The following is a 26,337-nucleotide window of genomic DNA, read 5'->3' on the forward strand; positions in this document are numbered from 1 at the left end:
TAGGCTTGAGTGATGCTCCCACCTCAGCATCCTAGGAAGCTGGGACTACAGGGTGTGCCACAATGCCAAGTTAATTTTTTGTATTTTTAGTAGAGGTGAGGTTTTGCAATGTTGCCCAGGCCGGTCTCGAACTCCTGGACTCAAGCGATGCACTTGCCTTGGCTTCCCAAAGTGTTGGGATTACAGGTGTGAGCCACCACGCCTGGCCATGCAGATAATTGATTTGCTTTTTTATTGTGATTTTACTTTTATAATTTTTCCCAGTAATTGTTACTGGTAAGGTAGTCTAGGAATTATTTTGTGATCTCCTGTCCTACCTCCTCAGTTTATAGAGGGCACTCAATAAGGACTTATTGGCTGAAACATAATACTCCTCCCAGTCATAGATTCATCAGTGACTAAAACAAAATGTTGTATAATGGATAATACAATGTTTGAGCAATTTACTCATTCTAGCATTCAGTTAATATTGTGCATTTACTCATTTAATCGGGTAATTTGTGATTAGAAGAATCCAAGAAATAAACCAGAACTAGCCATGTTGATTTCAACTCGGTTAACTTTGACAAACACCCAGTGCAATTCTTTAGAAACTAAAATTTTGATAACTGGACTATGACTTATGATTTTTAAAAAACAAAAAGAGATTGAATGTGTCAAGAGCCAGCATAACATACATTTGCCCAAGTTTTATTTTCCAGAGCATCACTTTTCCTAGGCAAGAATAAATGCTAGAGGCTGCCTGACTACCACTATTGGGTGGCATAAAGAAACAGAATTCACCATCATTGGGTAGTTTTTTTTTCCATACTACACTGCAATACTGGTTTATTTAGCATATGTATAAGTTCCTTTCTGTCATACTTTTGGAGTTTTGATGTATAAAATAACACCTTGAAATTGTTAGCTATAGGCCGGGTGCGGTGGCTCAAGCCTGTAATCCCAGCACTTTGGGAGGCCGAGACGGGCGGATCACGAGGTCAGGAGATCGAGACCATCCTGGCTAACACGGTGAAACCCCTTCTCTACTAAAAAAAAAAAAAAATACAAAAAACTAGCCAGGCGAGGTGGCGGGCGCCTGTAGTCCCAGCTACTCGGGAGGCTGAGGCAGGAGAATGGCCTAAACCTGGGAGGCGGAGACTGCAGTGAGCCGAGATTGCGCCACCACACTCCAGCCTGGGCGACAGAGTGAGACTCCGTCTCAAAAAAAAAAAAAAAAAGAAAGAAAGAAAGAAATTGTTAGCTATAACACAGAAAAATAAAATTGAATTTGGTCAACATCAAGGTACTGCAGTACACTTCTGAAAATAAGCCTTGCAAATGTTTTTCCACTAGAATATTTATGGATATAGCAATTTAGGTAGTCATTCACTAGAGGAGTTTATGACATGCCAGTAGCTGAAAGATGAGAATAAAACCTACAGTTTCCAGTTGCAACTAAAGAAAGATGTAAAAACAAAAACAAAAAGCCCAAACACATGCACTTTTTTTAAGGACCTTTTATTCCTTTTCTTTTCTTTTTTAGATTGGTACTAGGTTTAAGAGGTTTACACATTTGTAAAACTGTCTTTAGGACTATTTCTGAAAGGCCACATTCTTTCCTGTTTAAATTTAAATAACTCCTGAAATTTTAATTTTAGTTTCTCAAACAAGACAAAACCAATTAAACTGCTTTATATTATTTCCTGAGTCAGGAATTGAGGCCAACAGTATCGAAAAGGTAACCGTGAATTGACTTTTTGTGTTTTGTAGGTTAATAGTAGCAAAGAAAAGGGCAAGTTGTTTATGTCCTTAAAAATAATTTCAGAAGAAATTAAAGAGTTTTCATCTCACTATTAATCACATTATTTCTCACTCCTTTGTCAGAGGAAGAATTTATAAACGTCAGTAAAGTCCTTTTTATGCAGAAATTATTGAATTTAAATACATGCTAATTGCTGCTACTGATAGCTCTATCTGCAACAGGACTAAAGCTGTTACAATATATTTTAAGAGTCTTGGCAGATGAGTGTTCTTATAATCATCACATTTTAGAGACCTTTCTAAATCACGAGTTACATGAAATAAAGAACCTAAAACAAATTAGGCAAGATCGTTTCATTTGTACGTATTATGTGCCAGGTATTTTTTTTAAAGTTAAAAAAAAAAAAAAAAGATTGTTTCAGTGGGCTTCCCTTTCCCCCTGGGGCCTATTAAATACTATACAAACAAGGCTGCCTCTTACTTTGGCTTATTTGGCATTGGTACACACTTCTTAGGCAAGTGGGGCGAGCTCTCTAGAACTGGCAGTCTCGTCTTGAACAGTTTGTTATTCATATTTCAGTCCTCTTTTTTTCACACCTGTTTTTCATTTCAGGATATTAGAGTATCTGATGTTGATCGAATCAATGGAAAGTAGACTGGGATACAACCATTTCAGACTAGCACATTAGGACTGGGTTTATCTCACTCACTGGCACAAGCTGTATGATATCTGAGTGGGAAAATATTTGTTTAGAAATGTCTTTTCACCTCTCCGTCAGGCTTACAATGGCTTGCCAGGCCAAGCATTGAGCAGAGAAGAAAGGCATCCATTTTGAGAAGCCACATACTTTAGATGACATATGCAGAAGCAACGTGCATTGGCATTTCATCATTTAGAATCTTATCCAAGTGCCAACATTTATCCTAACCTGGAAGGGAAGGGTGCCAAAGTAAAAAAATGTGTTTACTTTGGCCTCATGAAATTCATGCTTAGGCAAATCTTAGGGGTATACAGCCTTCTGTACGTTCATGCGTAACACCTATTACTGTTAATAGAAGTTACCACATAGGTCCAAAAGAAAACATAGCCTTTAGAATTGAACTTAGACCTTGGGGATCAAAAGATCTCCCCAGCTAATAGCTGACGGGAATTGTGCAGTCTCAAATTTGCTCCCTGCTAACCTGACATCATTGAATTTGGGGAAGCAGAGCCAGGTTCATTCAGGGGTAGCAGAGACAGAGAAAGTGAAAAAAAAAATTGTTTTGAAAATAAAAGTGATTATAAATCAGGCTTTTAAATTAAGTCACAGAAGTCCCTACCTAATTATATCATGAAAACAAGTTCCAGCTCATAGTTCTTAGAAAAGAGAAGGTTGTGACAGATTTATTCTTGTTTACTACTTTCAACCCCAAGCACTCTTGATTAATTTTTCTGAAAACAATTAAATTAGACTCAGCTAATAAAATAATATGTCAATTTGGAGATCAATTTACTTTTAATTTTCAGGGATTCATGGTAAGGGAAATCAGATGGTCAAAATAATCTGACCTACAGAACAACACAAATTTTGATTTATATCCCATCACTAACCTTCTCGACCCCAGATGTGAACAAGGGGCCAGCCAGTTACTGAAGCAACAGAGTGTTGAGAAACTGCTGTGGGCGGAACATTGTGTGAGGTGCTGAAGGGAGACAGATGTAATAGAAAAGTATAGTTCTTGTATTCAAAGAAATGTATAATTAAGGCTGAATGTCAGTACAAAGCCTATAGATAGGTTTACATTTACTTTTGTGCTTTGACCTTGCCTCTCTCCTTTGAAAATGATAGTGAACTAGGGGATGGGGGCGGTGGGGGGAAGTAAGGTCTTCAGTAGTCCATTAATTGGGGATATGCAAAGATCTCTGAACAATTAGAGCCCTTAACTGTCTTCAGAATAGGATAGGAATTAAGAAGACAAGATTTGAAAGTAGATAAACCTGAACCTGTCACTTGAACCTTTGCAAGCCCCTGTTTTCACAATTGTAAAATGGTAGCAATAATTTTCAGGGAGGTTGAAGAAATTGAGTAAGAGAAAATATATGAAGAATTTAGCGCAGGGCTTGTCAGATAGCAAAGGTTCAAGTAAACAGTAGTCTTCATGGCCAGATGCAGTGGCTCACGCCTGTAATCCCAGCACTTTGGGAGGCTGAGGCAGGCAGATTACCTAGGTCATGAGTTTGAAACCAGCCTGGCCATCATGGTGAAAACCCATCTCTACTTAAAAATGCAAAAATTAGTTGGGTGTGGTGGTGGGCACCTGTAATCCCAGCTGCTCAGGAGGCTGAGGCATGAGAATCTCTTGAACCCAGGAGGCGGAGGTTGCAGTGAGCTGAGATGGCACCACTGCACTCCAGCCTGGGCAACAGTGCAAGACTGTCTCAAAAGACAAACAACAACAAAAAGTAGTCTTCATTATTATTAATGACGGATAGTGGCTAACATCCATTCAATAGCTAATATCCTATGCATGGAATGTTCCTGACTTTCTTCTCTAGTATTTATTGGTGGCTCAATTGACCACTCAGGGAGTGTCAAATACAACTGTATAACCTTGGTCAATTTCTTCTTAGGTTCCATCCAAAGACTGACTCTGCAAACTGCCCCTGCTGGAGGTGTCGGGGTTTGGGGGTGGGGTGAGGTAAGGGGGTGAAGAGTCATGCTGTACTCAGTGAGGATTACAACCAGGAGCATGTCTTAGCCAAGTTAGAGCCACTGCAGGCACCTCTTGGCTTTGCACCTATTAGGACTGAGTAGTGTTGTGTGTGCCAGGCTGGCCCCATGGGTATCCCTAGTAGATCATGTGAGTGTTTTCACTGTGTCCCTTCTAGACTATGCAAACTCCAGTAATGGGAATCTCGTTTTGGAATGAAGTGTTGTTTTCATACAAAGGAAAATAAAGTAGCTAGTTCAGACTGTTCGGTGATACAAGAGGCAATAAGCCCTGCTTAAAAGGAAAAAAGCTTCTAGAAGTGAAATCACAAATGCTGCATTTTGATGGGTTGCAATAAACATGGGTGTGTGTAGAAAGAGGATGTGGCAACACTTTTGTCTCCTGCCATGTCAACTGAGGTGATGGGAAACATGACAGCCTAAAAGAATTAAGGGTAAGTGGTTGGAAAGAAAAGCCAGTCTTGGAGTTAGAGAGAACAGGTGAATAGTGCTATCACAGAGTTTCATTATTTTTGTGCATGTGATTAAGATTTGACTTGGGAATATCATTAAAGTGGAGAGCTTGAGAAATGTCTAGATATATGTGAACCAAACTGTGTGCAGCTTAGATTGATGCAGAAAGAATACTTTTTTTTTTTTTTTTTTTTTTTGAGGCAGAGTCTCGTCGCCCGGGCTGGAGTGCAGTGGCCTGATCTCAGCTCACTGCAAGCTCCGCCTCCCGGGTTCACGCCATTCTCCTGCCTCAGCCTCCCGAGTAGCTGGGACTACAGGCGCCTGCCACCTCGCCCGGCTAGTTTTTGTATTTTTAGTAGAGACGAGGTTTCACCATGTTAGCCAGGATGGTCTCGATCTCCTGACCTTGTGATCCGCCCGTCTCGGCCTCCCAAAGTGCTGGGATTACAGGCTTGAGCCACCGCGCCCAGCCAAGAATACTTTTTTATACTTGTAAATGTTTTGATACAAATTAAATATAGAAAATACTACATCTTCTATCTAAGAAGGAAGAAAAATTATCTGTGGACTTTGACTCCTAAGCTCTGAAGACACATGCTAATAATAATTGGCAAAGGTATTTGTTTTATTCTGTAAAGTTAAGAAATTAAACCCATATGCAGGTGTCTAAAATTCGATGGATATGCAAGTGTCATGGATGAACACAGGAAGTGTAAAAGCTGTTCAATCTGTCCTGCCACTAGTACCACCTAGTGGTAGCCAAGAAGATGTGTAAGCATCTTTTTAAAAATTGCTTTAAAAAATTGTAAAAGCAATGCATCAATAAAACTCATTGTTTAAAACAAATGAAACATGCACAATACTTCAGAGTAAATTGTCAGGGGTCTTTCAATTCCAATCTCTCCCAACCCCACTCGTCTTCCTTATCAATAGTAATCTTGCCTTTCCTATGCATTTCCTCAAATTTCAGCCTCTCTCTCCCCTATCCTCTCTCAGTCTCTGTGCTTAACACTTTTAGAAAACACATGGAATCATTTAATCACATATTTTATGGGGTGATGTTTTTCACTTAACAAATATCTTTAAACTTATTCTCTAGCACGGTAGAAATTATTGCTAATGGGCCCAGACACTAGGAGTTGCTCATAAGCTCAAGCATCAGGTCTGCTTTCAGATTCTGAGCTGGAAGAGTTATGTGGCTATTGAAAATGCCTTCCCTGGATAAGGTTCTTGACTCAGATTAGCCTTTATCAGACATGGTCGGCTTCCCACCTCCTCCTTCCCCCCTGTAGTCTCATCGTCTGTTACTCCGCCTCAGAGACCCCAGCTGCCATCATCCTCATTTAGCTTCCCCGCCCCTCACCACTGCAGAAGACTCTGTTCTCATCTCCTGCCTCCAAACTGCCTCCAGGAAGATTGCTTCGTAACTCAAATATCATTCTATCATTTTACAGTTAAAAACTTCCTCTGGTTCCCACTTTCTATAGAACTAAAACTGCTCAGCATGTTTAGAAGGCTCCTCATAGCCTCGCCCCAACTCATGCCTCTCTTCCCTATGCTCCAGCCACACAGAGTTCCTTCTTCCAGAGTGGATCATATATTTTCACATGCCAATACCCTGCAGTACCTTCTCTATGCCTGAAAGCAGCTCAAATGTCATCTATGAAGCTGCTTCCAATTCCCACAGGCTCCTCCTCTATGTTTTGATGTATTTTGTATTTTTCCTAGTATAGCACTTGCCTCATTTTATTGTAATTATTTGGCTATAAGCAACTTGATTACTTATCACACTCCTATTGCTATCTCCTGCCTCCAGGGGACCTGGCACATGAATGTTTATGGAATGAATAAATGAACTTTAGTAAGGAGTACAGTGAGTAAACCCTAGGGTAGTGTTTTCCAAACTTTAATGTGATAAGAATCACCTAAAGTGCTTATTAAAATGCAGATGCTTTGGATTTACCCTCAGAGAGTTTGCTCAATTTAACAGGTCTAAAAAGGTAGAGTAGAGGAATCTACATTTTAACAAGCATTCCCAATAATTCTGATGGCCTGTGAGAAGCCCTCTCCTAGAATGCAAAGCAAATAATTTGGCGGCGGGGGAAAGAAAGAACATTTGTTCCTCATGATGGCACACATTGAAGAATGTGCTTATTCTTCACATTCACATGTAAGAGAGATCCCTTGGGGTCGTTGTTCCAGGCACTCCTGAGAATAAATAGATACCAGAATAAGTTTGAGAAAACCACAGTTGGCTGGGTGCAGTGACTCACACACTTTGTAGTCCCAGCACTTTGGGAGGCCAAAGCAAGCGGATCTCTTGAGGTCAGGAGTTCCAGACCAGCCTGACCAACATGGTGAAGCCCCATCTCTACTAAAAATACAAAAATTAGCCGGCTGTGGTAGTGGTGCACCTGTAGGCACAGCTACTTGGGAGGCTGAGACAGGAGAATTACTTGAAGCTGGGAGGCAGAGGTTGCAGTGAGCCGAGATTGTGCCACTGTACTCCAGCCTGAGTGACACAGCGAGACTCTGCCTCAAAAAAAAAAAAAAAAAAAAGAAAACCACGGTGAAGCGAATTCCGTGAAGACTATAAAGAAGCATCAAGCTCTGTGTAGAGGGCTAGATTGTTTCTTTGTAAGGACAATTGTCATCAACTCCCATATGTTTGTTTTGTTAAAATAGCCACTATTTAGCCAGGCCCAAGCTGTTTTCACTAATACATTGCATTTGTGTCAAGCTTCTCTTTGGATGTTCTCCAAGCGTTTTAGCAGCTTTAAGCCTGTCTTCCCTTGTTCCCTGAGGGAGGAACAAGCACAAGTTCACGCCAACTCATTAGAGAGGCATTGCTCAAGAGCAGCTCCTGGGGCACCAGATGCAGGCAGGAGCGAGGGAGTGGGATCCCTTCCAGCCCCCTCCCCTCTGCGCTGTCTCATTTTCCCCACCCACCCTCCCAAATGCTCCTTATTGTCTTCAGCAGGTGGCTTCCACCCCTGCCTTCAAGTCTGCTCAGACAATCTCCCTCCCAAGATAGATAAGCTCCAAAAAGATTCACAGGTTCTAGACAATGCAGAACTGCCAAGGACCACATTGGCCGAAGCAATACCTTCATACAATCAACCTTAAGGCATTTTCCAGAGTCAATGGTAAACATAGATTAGGCTTTTGATCAGAAGGCAGAATGTTCATGACCAGCCTGGGCAACATGGTGAAACCCATCTCTACAAAAAATACAAGAATTAGCTGGACGTGGTGGTAGCCACCTATGGTCCCAACTACTTGGGAGGCTGAGGTGAGAGGATCACTTGAGACTGGGAGGTCGAGGCTGCAGTGAGCCAACATCGCACCACTACACTCCAGCCTGGGCTGTTACAGAGCAAGACCCCTGTCTCAAAAAAAAAAAAAAAGAAGAAGAGAAAAGAAAGGCAGAACCTTTAGGCAGCAGATGTCCACCAGATGCATGTGTGCATGTGTGTGCGTGTGCACGTGTGTGTACAGCCATGAGTTTTAATACATGTATAGATTCATTCAACCACGGCCGCTATCGGGATACAGAACAGTTCCATTGCCCCTAAAAGCTCCCTCCTGCTACCCTTTTGAGTGTATCCAAGCTTCATTTTAAGGCTTTAGTCTTATAAAAATCTCCAGGGAAAGGTTAAATGCTATAGAAAAGTTAAAGGTAGTCTGTGTTCAATTATTTGAAGAAACTTGTCATTCAGGGTTAGATTATTTCTATAGGGTGAGGACAAATTCCCATGACCTATATAGGTACTTAGGTTGTCTTTCCAGGCAAGTTTGGTTAGCTATCCCATCCTACCCCATCAAGCAGGAGCTATCTAGTCCAGGATAAACTCCCTTAGTGGAAGCCTGATTATTTAAAGTTACGTTACCATACCCATTATTTTTAGATTAATTAATAGGAATCCAACATCATTAGCTTGTAGCCATGAAAACTCTGAAAATAGACTCTCAGCGTGGTCATATGAATTGCATTTCAAAGTGTAACCATCTAGATTTGGGGGAAATTAAGGACCTTACACACACACACTCATATACACATCATATAGATCTACTTCACACCAAACACAAGCCTAAAAAATAAACTGTGAAAAGATCAAGATTCCAACTGGGTTTTGAGTTAGAAAAAACAACATTAGTATTTTTAAATATATATTTTTTTTGTCAAAGAAGGTGACTATCTGATAAAGTCACCTTCTTAAAGGAAAAATCAGCTGTTTCAGTTTTGGGAAATTCACAATGCTCCTAAGTTTAGTGGGCTTGTTGAACTTTTCTGAACATTCAAAAAATATTTTTGTCAAATAATTTTGACATTTCAAATTCTGCTTCAAGCATGGAGGGAGGTTGCGACTAACACCATTGTTACCTCTTGGGTCATCGTCCCCCTTGGGATGGTCATTTCAGTGGAAGGAAATACCCTTGGCTATCAGAGGCCAAGGGTCTGTAAACTTCTAGAGGAGGGTAAGCGCGTTAGAGTCATACTGATTTGGATTTTCATTCTGTCTCCTCTATTCACACTAGCTATGTGACCTTGGGCAGGTAGCCTAACCTCTCTGAGCTTAATAGCCTCATTTTAAAAAATGTAAATCATATGTAATTTTCAAGGTGGTTTTGAAAATTAAATGAGATCATATATATACAAAATGTCTGCCATACAAAAGATAGTCAATGGATGCTAATTTTGACTTTCCTTTCCCCATTTAATTCATCTCTCTACCTCCAAATACAGCCTCATCAAAACTAGGTCAGTTACAATTTATCTTATTTTTTAAGACCATGGAAGGAAAAAAAGATGGTTTAATCCTTCTCCTAATCCACCTTGTGACTTCTGACTTTCCCTGGTAGGAAATGATTTCTTAGAACCAACTTCAAACTATTACTTTTTTCTTTTTGGAGAAGTTTTACTTTACTGTCTTCAGTAGAAAAGAAGAGTAGGTGGTCTGGATTCCCCAGATGCGGATCAGGAAAGGCAAAGTTATGCTGCAGTAATGAACAATCCCAGAATCTTAGTGATGGTTTATAGAATAGTTTATTGTTCATCTCTCCACCCCAAAAAAGCAGATTGATAACAACATAAAGGACAGATAAGGGATAGAGCAAATATAGCAAAATGTTAACTGTGAAATCCAGATGATAGGTATGGGAATGTGTGTTATGCAAGTCTTTCAACTTTTCTATACATTTCAACATTTTTCACAATAAAATATTGGGAGAAAAGTTTATTTCTCACTTATGCTATGGGTCCAACAAAAGTTGGCTAGGGTTCCATGCCGTATCTTCTCACTCCAGGACATAAGATGATCAATCATCTCAAAAGTGGCTATTTGCCATGGCAAAGGGAAAGAGAGTTCTGTTGGCATTGCACAGACTGTTGGATAATTTCAGCCTGAAATGGCATGTGTCACTTCTGCTTACAACTCATTAGCCAGAGCTACAAGTACATGGCCCTAGCCCAGGCCATGGAGGTCAGATCCTATCATGTGCCTTGATGGGGGAGGGCTGGAAACATTTGGTAAGCAGCACAAGTGATTACCCTGATGAAAATAAACAACTTCATAAACTTCAAAGAATAACATACCTTAGGACTATCGTCATTAATAATATGAACGTGACAAGGCAAATTCACTGGAACAAAGTCAGTAAGAGAATTCAGAAGAAACTTTTTTCTTTCTCATCCACTTTCCTACTTTTAGTCTCATTTAAAGGGAGCAGGAGAACTAATCCCATAAAGGCTGATATATTGCAAACTTCTTGCTGGCTAGTTTGCAACCGGTCAGCCAGCTAGCCAGCCAGCCAGCCAGCTCTTTCTAGAATCTCATCACCTTTTTGTTGAGTCAGCTCATCTTCCCTGAGTCAGTAAGATGTGGAAGCTGTCCAGAGATCTTAAGAAAAGCAGAAGTTAGGTTGAGGGTGGTAAAGCTTTTCAGAAATAGGATAATAAAATATCTGAGTAAACAATATTTCAATATTTTTCTTGACTCAACATTTTAGAGGAGTCAGGAGAGACTTCATAGTGACATTTAAGCTGGCACTTGAAGGCGTTTGCAAGGTAGGAAATGGAGTAGGGCATTCCAAGCAGAGGGAACAGGCTGTGCAGTGGCAAGAAAACTGCTTTGGACTTGGTAGATCTGCAGGAGAATAAGAAATTCACTGTAACCAGAGACTAGAATGCATGTCAGGATTACTGCTAAAGTAGGGCCAGAAATACTGTATTTTTCATCTGTTAGCAAGTGGAGAATGAAATACCCTACTTGTTAAGGAAAAATTTTAGTCTTACCTAGTGCTCTAACTGTAGTTAGCATGGCTTCAAAGAGAAAATATGTGCAAGTAATTTGCTATAAAGAGAACTATAGGCAAATGAGTTTCTAGCAACTGAATACTTCTGTATGTTGGCAACAATTGTTGGCAACAATTAATATATCCACAGTAACTTTCTTTGGGAAAACAAGCTACCTGCTAGGCTGCAAACAAATTAAGGCAAAACTACCAGGTTATAAAAACAAACACTGCAGGAGAGTGGGCAGGTAATGAGGTGATTTTAAATGAAATATATTTGTCAAGAGAACAGTGATGGGGAGAAGAAAAACAAGGAAATTTACGTGTGATATATCATTTAATCCTAACACATGTTGTGAAGTGAATGTTATTATCACCACTTCATAAATGCGAAAACTAAAGATCAAATAAAGTAGCTTCTTATAAAATGAGCTGTTTAAATTTGAGCCTTATTTTTGAATCTCTGAGACATTTTTCCTCTGCAAAATGGAGACATGACACATGCTGCCTACCTCACAGGGCTGTTAAGAGGATTAAAAGAAATAACAAAAGAAACTGACATCATTCTTGACCTTATCTTTTAAATCAGAAAATCTTAAGTTTTCTGATTCTGTCTTGATGTTTGTATATTCTTCAAAACCGTGTCTTTATATAGGAGACTTAAAATGCCTGTTTGTGGAAAAAGTCTTTCTAGCATATCTTAAAATATACTATTTTAAACTATTTTTAAATAATTAAAAATGTTACCTTTCCAAGCATCAAAATAGAGTATAACCTTTGGCCATTATCTGAAATCCATTCATGGAATATTTTAGGAAAATAAGTTTTATTTTTTAAACTCCTTTAGTTTTTCTCTTGGCATTTTAAATAATTTTGTTTGAAAACATATCACTCCTTTTCTTTTACTTTTTTTTTTTGAGACAGAGTCTTGCTGTGTCACCCAGGCTGGAGTGTAGTGGTAGGATCTCAGCTCACTGCAACCTCCACCTCCAGGGCTCAAGAGATCCTTCCACCTCAGTCTCCTGAGTGGCTGGGACCACAGTTGCACACCACCACGCCCAGCTAATTTTTGTGTTTTTCAGAGAGACATGGTTCGGCCATGTTGCCTAGGCTGGTCTGAAACTCCTGGGCTCAAGTGAGCCGCCTGTGTTGGTCCCCCAAAGTGCTGGGATTACAGGCATGAGCCACCGTGCCTGGCCTCCCTTTCTTTCTTAAAGAAATATACCGAATAATGATGTTTTGTGCCAGGAACTGTTCTAAATTTGTAATGTGCATTAACTTATTTAATCCTCATAACCATTCTACAAGGTAAATACTATTATCTCCATTTTTCAAATGAGAAAATTGAGGCACAGAGGTATTAAGTGACTTGCCTAAGACCACTCAGCTAATAAACAGCTGAGCCGGGATTTAAATTGAGGTATTTTCACCCAGAATCTGAATTTTTTTTTTTTTTGAAAAGGAATCCCCTCAGAAGCCCAGGCTGGAGTGCAGTGCCGTGATCCCGGCTCACTGCAACCTCCTCCTCCTGGATTCAAGTGATTCTCCTTCCTCGACCTCCCAAGTAGCTGGGATTACAGGTGGGCTCCACCATGCTGAGTAAATTTTATATTTTTAGTAGGGATGGGGTTTTGCCATGTTGGCCAAGCTGGTCTTGAACTCCTGACCTCAAACGATCTACCCACCTCAGCTTCCCAAAGCGCTGGGATTACAGGCGTGAGCCACCACACTTGGTGGAGAATCTGAGTTTTAAACACTGAACCATGGTACATTGCTGATGATAATGGGCCCTCTTTCTAAATTAATCAGGAATATCATTATGCTTATCAGTTTCTGATATCTACAGAAACTACTGTGGTTTAGTACAGGATTGTGTACCTACAGCATAGAGATGTCTCCATCTGCTATTCTTTTGACTTACTTTGTCTGCTTTTTATAGTTTTCTGTCCTCTCTGCAAAAAAAGAATATTTTCAGTATATCTACCTCTACAAATTGTCTTCTTCCCTCTAATTGTTCTACTTCCAATTTTGTAAGAGTCAGAAACCAGATCACCCCACCTGTTAGAACTGTATCTAAAATAGGAGTCATGAGGACTTGAGAGAAGACCCAAGCCTTTAGTGAATGGACTTTGTGACATCTGACAGGGATCTTTATTTTTTGGCATGTTTTCTGTTCTTAACTGTGATCCAGATAGTTTAGATGGCTGGATAAGTGGCTTCTCAATAAGCGAGGTGTCACAAAATATAAACTCAAGGCATTTCTATTCTTCCACCTGTTCAAAAGTGTTTTAGTCATCATCATAATTGGAAGGATGGCCTAGTTCCTCAAGCTTCTGGGTAGCCATCTGATGCTTGGAGGTAGAGAGACGTGGCTACAACTCGTGTAAAAATAGCCCTTCCAGATGGCTGAGGGGCAAAGTTACAACTCAGCAGCTCGATATAGCTGAGCACTCAAATTTTGGAGTAGGAGGAGAGCTATGTGAAAAGTAGCCAGAGAGACTGGGCTGGAGCCCAATCATAAGTAGAACAGTATATGCCAGGAGAGATCACTTAACGTGCAGATTAGCTGTTAAGTTTTTCTGTTACTTCATCTCCATCTCCTCCCCACCTCCCTTGATTCAACCTGACTTCTGGCCCTAAGGGAACACATACACATACAACATACACAGATATGCACACACACTTTCCTTTTTTTTTTTTTTTTTTTTTTTTTAAGGAGTGTAAAATAGAGGTACAAACCATAACTCTCAAAAGGCTTCAGAATTCTTCTAGTCTAACCCTTTGTTTTGGAGCTAAGCAAACTGAGACAGAGAAAGGTGTGGTGACCAGGATGTAAGCAGGACTCACACGCTCCAGGTGCTCTGCCAGGGCTCATCTTCTGGCTCGTTTGTGGGACAGTGTGAGCAGTTATCCCAGGACATGTTTCCTCCATGTCTGCCTTGACTCATTTCAAACTCTAAATAAAGCCTTTAGTTAGAAAAAAAAAAAAGTATGGGCCCAGTGCGGTGGCTCACACCTGTAATCCCAGCCCTTTGGGAGGCCAAGGCAGGCAGACCATGAAGTCAGGAGTTCGAGACCAGCCTGACCAACATAGTGAAACCCCATCTCTACTAAAAATATAAAAATTAGCTGGGCATGGTGCTGCGTGCCTGTAATCCCACCTACTCAGGGGGCCGAGGCAAGAGAATTGCTTGAACCTGGGAGGTGGAGGTTGCAGTGAGACGAGACCATGCCACTGCATTCTAGCCTGGGCAACAGAGCGAGACTACCTCAAAAAAAAAAGAAAAAAAAAAAAAAAACCTATGGATTATTGCAAACGTCATGATAATGTCTCCACCCTTAACACAAATATTCAAGCTCTAGTCACTGGCTTGGAAAACTGTTTCACCAGTGAAAATATTTACTAACCAAAGTAGTAAATATTAAATTAAAATGTGTAGTTCCCACTTTTTATTTTAAATCTTTTAATCACTCTGCATTTCTATTGGATATTCTGGAAGAAAACCTAAGCCTCTGTAGTAAATCCATTGTTTTAAATATCTCCATGTCTGTTCAAATAATTGAGTGTTGGTTTTAAAAAACAGTGGTTAGGAATGGGTTAGTACTTATGTTTTAGCAATTGTAATGAAGACTTTTTTTTTTTTTTTTTGAAAAACAAGCTTATTGAGAAACATGTTACACTCCTTTAACATCATTTATGATCCCCAAAGGCAAGGCATTGCTGTTCCCTGGTGGCTGCACAGCATCACTGCAGGTAAGCTATTTGCAGGTGGAAAAGGTGTTGAGTGCCAGCCTTTGAAATTCAGTTCTACTATAGGCCGGGCGCGGTGGCTCAAGCCTGTAATCCCAGCACTTTGGGAGGCCGAGACGGGCGGATCATGAGGTCAGGAGATCGAGACCATCCTGGCTAACACGGTGAAACCCCGTCTCTACTAAAAAAAATACAAAAAACTAGCCGGGCGAGGTGGTGGGCGCCTGTAGGCCCAGCTACTCCGGAGGCTGAGGCAGGAGAATGGCGTGAACCCGGGAGGCGGAGCTTGCAGTGAGCTGAGATCTGGCCACTGCACTCCAGCCCAGGAGACACAGCAAGACTCCGTCTCAAAAAAAAAAAAAAAAAAAGAAATTCAGTTCTACAATGAATCAACTCTTTAAAATACTCCCAGAAGCTTGCATTTTCTTATAAGAAGGGTTTACAGGTAGCAAAAACAAACAATCCCCAACCAACTTTTTCCAACACAGTAGGATTTGTGCTGCCCAAGTAAATATTACAATATTATTGGAAAATAGCATGTTACTTTTCAAGAGGAAGTTTCTTTACTTCTTATGGCATTTATCCTTAAATTGTATGGTATATGGGCTTTGTGCAAGGTGCTGGAAGTAGGCAAGGAGGCCTCAACCATGATGCACACACACTATTATAGCACCATTGCTCTCCTGCTACTGAACCACATAGCTCACCAACTAGGGAGGGGTCACCACAGAAAGAGTAGTGGAGCGAGATAGGGACAAGCATTTTTTGATTGCCCACCAAGCACCTGGGCCTGTGCTAGCCCTGTTAAATTTGGCTGGAGCAATCCTGCTAAAAGGTCAGACTTGATTCATGAATAGGTGTGCTAATTCTACTCCAGATACATTCCCTCATTCTGGGTAGCATAGAGACCTGAATGAAGCTGGCCTAGAGCAGGGATCCACCTGCTAGATAGCTATTGCCCAAATTAAGAATGCAAGTCAGGGCATGATTTTCAATGCCTTTATTAAGAAATATCAAAAGTTGATTACAGGTCCATATGCAGTTTTACAAAGTTCAAGTGAAGAAGAATGTAGGGATGCCATCAATGTGCATGTCTGAAGACTATGGAAGCTTGTCAAAGGGGTAACCCTACAACTCCTGTCACTTTAACAATGGTCCACGGCAATGCTTTTCCCCCATTTCTACTAGGCTAGGCAATTGCACAACACCTTAAGTTACTTACAAGAGTTTTAATACATTATAAATACGTACATAATTGTCCTTCTGGTTTGTTATCATCCTTCCCTGAAAGAGTGGAGCTGTTGATAGGAAGCACAACATTGGAGCCCCATTCGCTGCTGTTTGTGTTACATTTTCACAAAGCCTGCTTTGAAAGCTGACAAACACTGCAAATTACATGTTACCGTAATACACATGGGAGGACCCATACACATGGTTATTTTTAAATTTAACATTGAACAAAAAAAAGGAGGAATCACTTTACTTGGAAACAAAACACCATAGTCAGTCAGTGGAACGGTCAAGAGCAGGATAAGCCTGCCAGTGCCACTGAACTCCGGTCACGAGTGGTCAATAGTATGACCGAGAACAACTGGATGCAGGAACATCAGCACAAAATACAGACGGAAGTATTCTCGGGGGTGGTACATCACCATCTTGAATGTGAGGGATATTGTATCAGAGGGGAATTACACTTTCAAAATAATCAGGGCCAGTAGGTCATCGGGACCAGATGGGGAACAGCAGTGGTGCGGCGTGCCTTGTTTAAGGCTTGCGCTGGTTTATCTCAAAGTGGGTTTCTGAAAAGATTGTCCAGCAGCATCAGAAAGAGCCACTTTCAGAGGAAGGACTCCTTGTTCACCCACATCAGACTGCGTGTCTCATTGGGCTTGCATTCATACTCAATGACGGAGAAGGGGCTTCCCCACTGGCAGTGATCCCGCTTGTGGTAATTGTAGAACTTGACTTGCCACACCGTCTCGAAGGTCCCGATGTCTGTGAACTGGGGGAAGAGAAACATGCCTGATAAAAACCTCATTCTGCCACGAGAAATAGAAGAGAGCTAACATTAGTGTCATAGCTCCTGGATAATCAAGCAGATCCGGTCCGGATTCTCTTGGTCTGCAAGGCTCCGAAGCCTTTCCTTTAGTGTTCTAGCTCCCTCCTTCGTGATGGGAGATATTTTCCTAAAAAGCTGTCTGTAAACCTTTCTTCTCTATAAAATCTGATTTCCATTGCATGTGTGCCACTTGCTATCATATTGCTTTTAATAAAAATAACTCCAAAGTTTATCTTGTTTTTCAAGTTTAATTTTTTGAAAACTTAGAATTTTAAAGCTTACTCTAAAATGGCCCCTGCTGGCCAGGTGCAGTGGTTCACGCCTGTAACCCCAGGCTGAGGCAGGATGCTAGCCTGAAGCCAGGGGTTCCAGAATAGCCTGAACAACAAAGCAAGATTCTGTCTCTAAAACAAACCCCCATGTTCACCCCCCAAATGGTCCCTGCTACAGAAGGGGAATGGCAAAGGGAAAAGGAGAAATAAGGTTTACTGGCTTTTCTCAAAATACAATGGTACAAAACAACCTATGTACAATACATCTACATAAGATATAATTTCCACCATTAGTTTTAATTCCAAAGAAAAATATTTCATTCAAAGTGATAACCAAAAATATTTCACTGGAAGTGTTTGTTAAAGGCTCTCTTTTAACTACTAAACATTGAGTACTTATAAGTCAGGAGTCCATGCCTACATCTTGGGCTTATACATTATCCAAAACCATATTTGAGTATCTACTATGCATGTATAAAAATTTGTATAAGGCAGGATTGTTGCTCTTAAGAAGTTTGTATTCTACTTCCAGAAGGTAGGCCCTGTAAATCACTGCACAGAGAGCTCCTGAGGTATAAAGTACACATCTCTTGCCGCTGAGAAGAGTACATGGAATACCCTGGAGGCCACTGGGCAGATGCTCAAGTGGCCTGTGGGGTAGCCTGACCCTGCTACTGCCTTCTGGAGCTATTTAGGGGATCTGGCATTAAACCACATGATGCCTGTCGTTATTTTCTCCTCTGACCCTCCCCTGTCATGGGAGGGGACAGGGACTGACTTGGCAGTATTCTTAGACTTGGCATGAGCCAGAAGACGTGGACAGAGGAAGGCAGTGAGCATTAGGAGTCTTATGCTTCTTGCTGATACAGGAGGAGGGTGATCAGGTGCTTCCCGGATAGCTTTCCAAGATGCTCTCAAAATTATATCTTGCACCATTGCCTCATCCTGCTAATTTGATCCCAAAACAAGATCTAGACTTTCCTTTGGGAAATTTGCTCAATTTGAAATAGTGGATGATATACCTAGAGTCCACAGACCTCCCAGGTATGAAAGTAAATTATCTCTTTTTAGAGAGTCGTGGCTTAAAGACCTATATAAGCATACAGCAGCTTTATTCACAATAGCCCCAGGTTGGAATTGACCCAAATGTTTATTCACCTGTTGATAGGCAAGTTTTGGTATATTTATAAAATGGCCTTTTGCTGAACAATACAGGAAGACATGCTGATTCAAGGAGCAACAGGGGTGGATTTCAAAGACATGCTGAGCAAAAGAATCTAGGCCCCCAAAATACATACTGTATGAGTCCATCTACACGGTGACAGAATGCAATCTACACTGACAGGAAACATCTGTGGTTATCTAGGGCCTGGGGTGAGAAGGGGAATTGATGCAAATGTTCAAGAGGTAATTTTTAGGGGTGATGGAAGCATTCTACATCTTGATTGGGGTGGTGATTACATGGCTGTACATATATGTTGGTCAAAACTCATTGAACTGTATGCTTAAGATGAGTCAATTACATGTAAACTATACCTCAAAGTTAAGAAAAATAGAAATATCCATTTTTAATGAGCTATAAGAAAACAGGGCCGGGCGCGGTGGCTCAAGCCTGTAATCCCAGCACTTTGGGAGGCCGAGACGGGTGGATCACGAGGTCAGGAGTTCGAGACCATCCTGGCTAACACGGTGAAACCCCATCTCTACTAAAAATACAAAAAACTAGCCGGGCGAGGTGGCGGGCGCCTGTAGTCCCAGCTACTCAGGAGGCTGAGGCAGGAGAATGGCGTAAAACCCGGGAGGCGGAGCTTGCAGTGAGCTGAGAGCCGGCCACTGCACTCCAGCCTGGGCGACAGAGCGAGACTCCGTCTCAAAAAAAAAAAAAAAAAAAAAAAAGAAAACAGGTATTCTAAATGCTGCTAATGGGAATTGAATTAGCCTTTTGGAAGGATCATTTGTATGAAGCTAAAGGTGTGAGTACATTCAGGCCCAGCAATTCCATTTATAATTTATCTTAAGAACATCACAAAGTTTAGAGTAGTAAACAATGCAACACTAAAGGTCCATCTTCAAGGCACTATTTGTGGCATATCTATATAATGGAATACTATGTAGTATTTTTAAATGTAAAGTATTTAATACAGTTTTTATTTTATATTGTTACATGAACTAAGCAGAGTACTACATGAAGTAGTAATTCAATTAAAATTATACTTGGCTGGGTACAGCACCTCACACCTGTAATTCCAGCACTTTGGAAGGCCAAGATGAGAGGATCGCTTGAGACCAGGAGTTTGAGACTAGCCTGGGCAATATAGTGAGACCCTGCCTCTACAAAAAATGTTTGAAAATTAGCTGGGTTTGGTGGCACACCCTGTGAGACTGAGATAGGAGGGTTGCTTGAGCCCAGGAGTTTGAGGCTGCAGTGAGTTATAATCATGCTACTGCATTCCAGCCCGGACGATAGAGAAAGACCCTGTCTCAAAAAAAAAAAAAAAAAAAAAAAAAGTATATATATGTGTGTATATATATTTAATATTAGAAATTCTGATAGACTGTTTTTATTTTTTCCTGTGTTCTTTTTAAATTATTATTATTTTGAGATGGAGTCTAGCTCTGTCGCCTAAGGTTGGAGTGCAGGGGTGCGATCTCAGCTCACTGCAACCTCTGCTGTCCAGGTTCAAGCAATTCTCCTGCCTCAGCCTCCCGAGTAGCTGGGATTACAGGCGTGTGCCACTATGCCTAGCTAATTTCTGTATTTTTAATTTTTATTTAATTTTATTTTGAGACAGAGTTTTGTTCTTGTTGCCCAGGCTGGAGTGCAGTGGCACGATTTCAGCTCACTGCAACCTCCGCCTTCTGGTTTCAAGCAATTCTCCTGCCTCAGCCTCCTGAGTAGCTGGGATTACAGGTGCCCACCACCACGCCCGGCTAATTTTTTTTTTATATTTTTAGTGGAGACAGGGTTTCATCATGTTGGCCAGGCTGGTTTTGAACTCCTGGCCTCGTGATCCACCAGCCTCGGCCTCCCAAAGTGCTGGGATTACAGGCATGAACAACCGCACCCAGCTGATTTTCTTCTATGTTCTTATTTGTATTTTCAAAATTTAATGATTACTAGAAAAAAAAATTAAACCAAAACTGTATTTCCCAAAAGTATTACCAAATAGTCATTATCCTTAACATAAAGGACTATATGCATTATTAGTAAGTACTACTAAGAACATTGGAATAAAAAATTGGAACAGTTCATCAAAAAAAAAAAAAAAAAAAAAAATGGCTGGGCGCAGTGGCTCATGCCTGTAATCCCAGCACTTTGGGAGGCCAACATGGGAGTACCACTTGAACCCAGGAGTTTAAGACCAGCTTAGACAACACAGTGAAACCCTGTCTCTACAAAAAATTAAAAACATTAGCTGGGCATGGGAGTGTGTGTCTATAGTCTCAGATACTCAGGAGGCTGAAGTGAAAGGATCACTTGAGCCCAGAAGGCAGAGGTTTCAGTGAGCTGAGATCGTGCCACTGCATTTCAGCCTGGGCAACAGGGCAAGACCCTGTCTTTTAAAAAAAAAAAAAAAAAAAAAAAAAGGAAAAAATGACTAACACCTGCAAAAACATTCAAATGTAATTAGTAATTAAAGAAATACAAACTTTTAAAGAGACACTATTCCTCTAATAACTTGGTGACAATTTCTGAACACCAGAAACAATCTAAGCATCCAACATTATGAAAATATGAAAATGGCAGCATATCCATATGATAAATTTACAGAGCCATTAAAAAGGAGTTTAGGGTTGTCAATGCTTCAAGGAAATGCTTAGAAAAATGTTAAAAGATGAATTGGAATGGCTTATATACATTATGAGCTCACATATGTAAAATAAGATATATAGAAAAAATGAAAAATATAACCTTCTAAGAAATTGAATTTTTCTATCTTCACTCAGATTTTATTATACTTTATGTTCTAGGGTACATGTGCACAACGTGCAGGTTTGTTACATATGTATACATGTGCCATGTTGGTGTGCTGCACCCATTAACTCATCATTTACATTAGGTATATCTCCTAATGCTAGCCCTCCCCCCTCCCCCCACCTCACGACAGGCCCTGATGTGCGATGTTCCCCTTCCTGTGTCCAGGTGTTCTCATTGTTCAGTTCCCACCTATGAGTGAGAATATACGGTGTTTGGTTTTCTGTTCTTGCGATAGTTTGCTGAGAATGATAGTTTCCAGCTGCATCCATGTCCCTACAAAGGACACGAACTCATCCTTTTTAATGGCTGCATAGTATTCCATGGTGTATATGTGCCACATTTTCTTAATTCAGTCTGTCATTGATGGACATTTGGGTTGATTCCAAGTCTTTGCTATTGTGAACAGTGCCGCAATAAACATATGTGTGCGTGTGTCTTTATAGCAGCATGATTTATAATCCTTTGGGTATATACCCAGTAATGGGATGGCTGGGTCAAATGGTATTTCTAGTTCTAGATCCTTGAGGAATCGCCACACTGTCTTCCACAATGGTTGAACTAGTTTACAGTCCCACCAACAGTGTAAAAGTGTTCCTATTTCTCCACATCCTCTCCAGCACCTGTTGTTTCCTGGCTTTTTAATAACTGCCATTCTAGCTGGTGTGAGATGGTTTCTCATTGTGGTTTTGATTTGCATTTCTCTGATGGCCAGTGATGATGAGCATTTTTTCAATGTGTCTGTTGGCTGCATAAATGTCTTCTTTTGAGAAGTGTCTGTTCATATCCTTTGCCCACTTTTTGATGGGGTTGTTTTTTTCTTGTAAATTTGTTCAGATTTTTTCTACAATAAATGTTACTTTTAAAATCAGAAATTTTTTAAATAGTGAAATGGATTTATCATCTTACAATAATATATACAGCCTGCAAGCCCAAGGGATTTTATAAATTCTATTAAAAATATGTGCATTTTAAGGAAATTATGACTGTTCACAATAGGTTAGTGGTGGTATGTATAAATCAAAATCCCATTTTATACTTCACCAAGAGTTTTAGAGGATTTAGTATTGATTTTTTTTTTTTTTTTTTGAGACGGAGTTTCGCTCTGTCGCCCAGGCTGGAGCGCAGTGGCCGGATCTCAGCTCACTGCAAGCTCCGCCTCCCGGGTTTATGCCATTCTCCTGCCTCAGCCTCCGGAGTAGCTGGGACTACAGGCGCCCGCCACCTCGCCCCACTAGATTTTTGTATTTTTTTTTTTTTTAGTAGAGACGGGGTTTCACCGTGTTAGCCAGGATGGTCTCGATCTCCTGACCTCGTGATCCGCCCACCTCGGCCTCCCAAAGTGCTGGGGTTACAGGCTTGAGCCACCGTGCCCGGCCTAGTATTGATTATTTTTGACCAGCACAGGGCATTGCACACTTTAAGTGCAACTAAATTTTACAATTAACATTTGAATTCTAAATTATAAAAATATTTTGTAATAACATATACACTGAAATAAACTTTATACTAAAAATATTTTATAATATTTTTCAAACACCAGCTAATTTTTTGAAGGAAGCAGCTTAAAACCACGCTAGGTAAGTGAGAGAAACAATGCTGAGATTTTTATTTTTCGAAATAAAAGTCAGTTATAAAAATAAAAAGCCCACCAAGCTGATTACAACCACAGACAAGAAAAACGTAAGGCTTATGTCTGAAAAAAATTTTAGAAGTCTCAATCTAAGAATTCTCAGTAACAAGGGAGACCAAAGTTAAAATCTGCTGATGGCAACAGTCACAGCTAAAGATATATTTAAGTGTTCGTATTAATATTTCAAATTCGGTTTATTAATGTTGGACCTAAGGTCACACTGAAGTAAATGTAAGTGCTAGTAACTATGTATATGTCTTCTTCTCCCCCATGCCTTAGCTGTTTACATTTCCCATTAGCCCTCTTCCTATTCTTTCTTTTGGAGTTCTATTTCCTGGGCCTCTTACTACCTAGCTCAGAATTTCTTCTTGTCTGGGTAGGAACAGATGGGGTCTTGAAAGCTGACATTCTTCTTAAAGAACAGGAACAACTATACAGGCTCTTCACTCCCTCCCAGCCCATCTGTGCCTTCTAAGGAATATCTGCCCAGGCAGGCTCCTGGGTGGTACAATTTATGCATAGGTATAATTCTATTTGTATAGCACTCTGTTTTATGTGATACTTTTTTTTTTTTTTTTTGTGAGGGAGTCTGGCTCTGCCGCCCAGGCTGGAGTGCAGTGGCCAGATATCAGCTCACTGCAAGCTCCGCCTCCCGGGTTTTACGCCATTCTCCTGCCTCAGCCTCCCGAGTAGCTGGGACTACAGGCGCCCGCCACCTCGCCCGGCTAGTTTTTTGTATTTTTTAGTAGAGACGGGGTTTCACCATGTTAGCCAGGATGGTCTCGATCTCCTGACCTCGTGATCCGCCCGTCTCGGCCTCCCAAAGTGCTGGGATTACAGGCTTGAGCCACCGCGCCCGGCCTTATGTGATACTTTCACATACATCATTCCACTTTAATATTGTGCCTGGTTTTGTTATCTCCATTTTATGGATGAAAAAACTAAGATTCAGAGAGGTTAAATGACTTGCCCTCAGTCTAGACTCCAAAGCCAGCCAATGATAGGAGCCAGACAAGAACCTAGGTCTCCTAATTCCCAGGTAGGAGCTATTTATCACTGTACAAAACTGCCGATATGAATCATTATAGTGGACAGTATTTTTTTCCTCCCTGAATGAGAAATTACATGGATTGTCACAGGTAGAATGCTTTAGGGCATTGCTGTGGACTGAATGTTTATGCCCTCCTCCAGCCCCAATTCATATGGTGAAGTCTAAATCCTAACTGTAATGGTATTTGGAGGTAGGGCCTTTGGGAAGTATGAGGGTCATGAGGGTGGAGCCCACATGAATGGGTTCAGTGGCCTCATAAGGGACATGAGAAAGATGATCTCTTTCTCTCTCTGCCATGTGAGGATACATCAAGAAAGTGTCTATGGATGAAAAAGAGGGTCCTCACCAGACTATTGCCTTGATTTCTAGACTTCCCAGCTTCCAGAACTCTGAGAAACAGATATTTGTTGTTTCAGCCATCCAACCTATGATATTTTGTTTTAGCAGCCCCAGCGGAGACAGACACTCTACCTGGATATTTTATTTGCCATAGTATTCTTATGAGTTGCAAGCCTGGGTCCACTTTTTACTTCACAACTAATGTGGAAGAGAACACATCTGATTCCAAGGAGAGGAGACTCATCTGTTGTCCTCAGTAACAAACGAGGAATCCAAAGAGCTTGTTTTAAACAATTTTGGTGGTCTTACAACCCATTGGCATAGAATCTCCAGTGTACTTCTTTCTATTCACCATGCCACCTACTTCCACTGCAGACATGAAATTAATCAAGATCACTTAGAAATCCATTGACTTGGGAGGACAGAACAATCTTAAAAGAAACATGATGTTACTTTATTAGTAAACAAATTCAGTATAAATATACATCTGTGACTTTTAGTGTGGTGTGACCTATCAATTTCCACTGAATTTCAAGCCTTTCTATTCTTGTATTGTTTGAGGTTTTATTAGTAAATGTTTCGCATTTCTCTTCACTAAATAGGACTAAAAGTTCTAGGTCTTATAAAGTACATTTATCTTTATAAGAAACTGTTAAACTTTTCCTAAGTGATTGTGCCCATTTTATATTCTCACCAGCAATGAGAATTTCAATTGCTCTATATCCTCTCCAACACTTGGCATTGCCAGTCCTTTCAATTTTAGCCAGTCTGGTGACTATATAGTGATAAGACAAAGAAAGGAAATAAAGAGGCTGGGTGCGCTGGCTCATGCCTGCAATCCCAGCATTTTGGGAGGCCAAGGCAGGTGGATCACAAGGTCAGAAGTTCAAGACCAGCCTGGCTGAGATGGTGAAACCCTGTTTCTACTAAAAATACAAAAATTAGCTGGGCATGGTGGTGGCTGCCTGTAATCCCAGCTACTCGGGAGGCTGAAGCAGGAGAAACACTTGAACCTGGGAGACGGAGGTTGTAGTAAGCCAAGATTACGCCACTGCACTCCAGCCTGGGCATCTGAGCAAGACTCTGCCTTAAAAAAAAAAAAAAGGAAGTAAAGAAGATATTAAGGCTGGGTATGGTAGCTCATGCCTGTCATCCCAGCACTTTGGGAGGTCGAGACAGGAAAATCACTTGAGGCAAGGAGTTCAAGACCAGACTGCGCAGCACAGCAATACCATGTCTCTACTAAATATAAAAAAGTTTTGCTGGGTATGGTAGTGTGTGCCTCTGGTCCCAGCTACTTGAGAGGCTGAGGTTGGAGGATCACTTGCCAGAGGTCAAGGCTGCAGTGAGCTAGGATCATGCCACTTCACTGCAGCCTGGGCAGCAGAGACCTAACCTCTACAAAAAGAAAAAAAAATTAGCTGGGTATGGGTCATACACAGTGGTAGTCCCAGCTACTCAGCAGGCTGAGGTGAGAGGATTGCTTGAGTCTGGGAGGTCGAGGCTGCAGTTAGCTGTGATCATGCTGCTGCACTCCAGCCTGGGTAACAGTGAGATAACAGCCTGGTAATAGTGAGATCCTATCTAAAAAATAAATAAATAAAATAAATAGAAAAAAAAAAAAAAAGAATATCAGGATACTATTTATCTCTAACTGTGTGATCCTAGACATAACTTGGTGGGCCTGAGTTTTCAATGAAAAGTGTGTTCCACTATCTAATCTCTAAGGCCACTTTTAGCTCTAACATGGTATAAAGATTACAAACAGCGGCCAGGCGCAGTGGCTCATGCCTGTAATGCCAGCACTTTGGGAGGCCGAGGTGGGAGGATCATGAGGTCAGGAGATCGAGACTATCCTGACTAACATGGTGCAACCCCGTCTCTATTAAAAATACGAAAAAAATTAGCCGGGCTTGGTGGTGGGCGCCTGTAGTTCCAGCTACTCAGGGCGGCTGAGGCAGGAGAGTGGCATGAACCCGGGAAGCGGAGCTTGCAGTGAGCTAAGATTGCGCCACTGCACTCCAGCCTGGGCGACAGAGCGAGACTCTGTCTCAA

At 41.0% G+C, this 26,337-nt stretch overlaps 1 protein-coding gene across 5 annotated transcripts in view; it reads right to left on the reverse strand.

Annotated features, from left to right (window-relative positions):
* Nucleotides 1-6,797: 6,797 nt before the first annotated feature.
* CNRIP1 (cannabinoid receptor interacting protein 1) overlaps nt 6,798-26,337 on the reverse strand; it is a 34,263-nt gene continuing 14,723 nt past the window's right edge. For 4 of the 5 annotated variants that reach the window (XM_031934186.1, XM_031934185.1, XM_031934184.1 and 1 more), the window contains exon 4: nt 15,938-16,954. In XM_031934186.1, coding sequence (XP_031790046.1) covers nt 16,790-16,954 — 165 coding nt within the window. In that variant the 3' untranslated portion in view covers nt 15,938-16,789. Of the gene's footprint in view, nt 7,116-15,937; nt 16,955-26,337 lie in introns of those variants that run through there. The other variant, XM_023224071.3, reaches the window with a different exon arrangement.

Source organism: Piliocolobus tephrosceles, chromosome 15 (assembly GCF_002776525.5).
Source record: "Piliocolobus tephrosceles isolate RC106 chromosome 15, ASM277652v3, whole genome shotgun sequence".
Classification (NCBI taxonomy): domain Eukaryota; kingdom Metazoa; phylum Chordata; class Mammalia; order Primates; family Cercopithecidae; genus Piliocolobus; species Piliocolobus tephrosceles.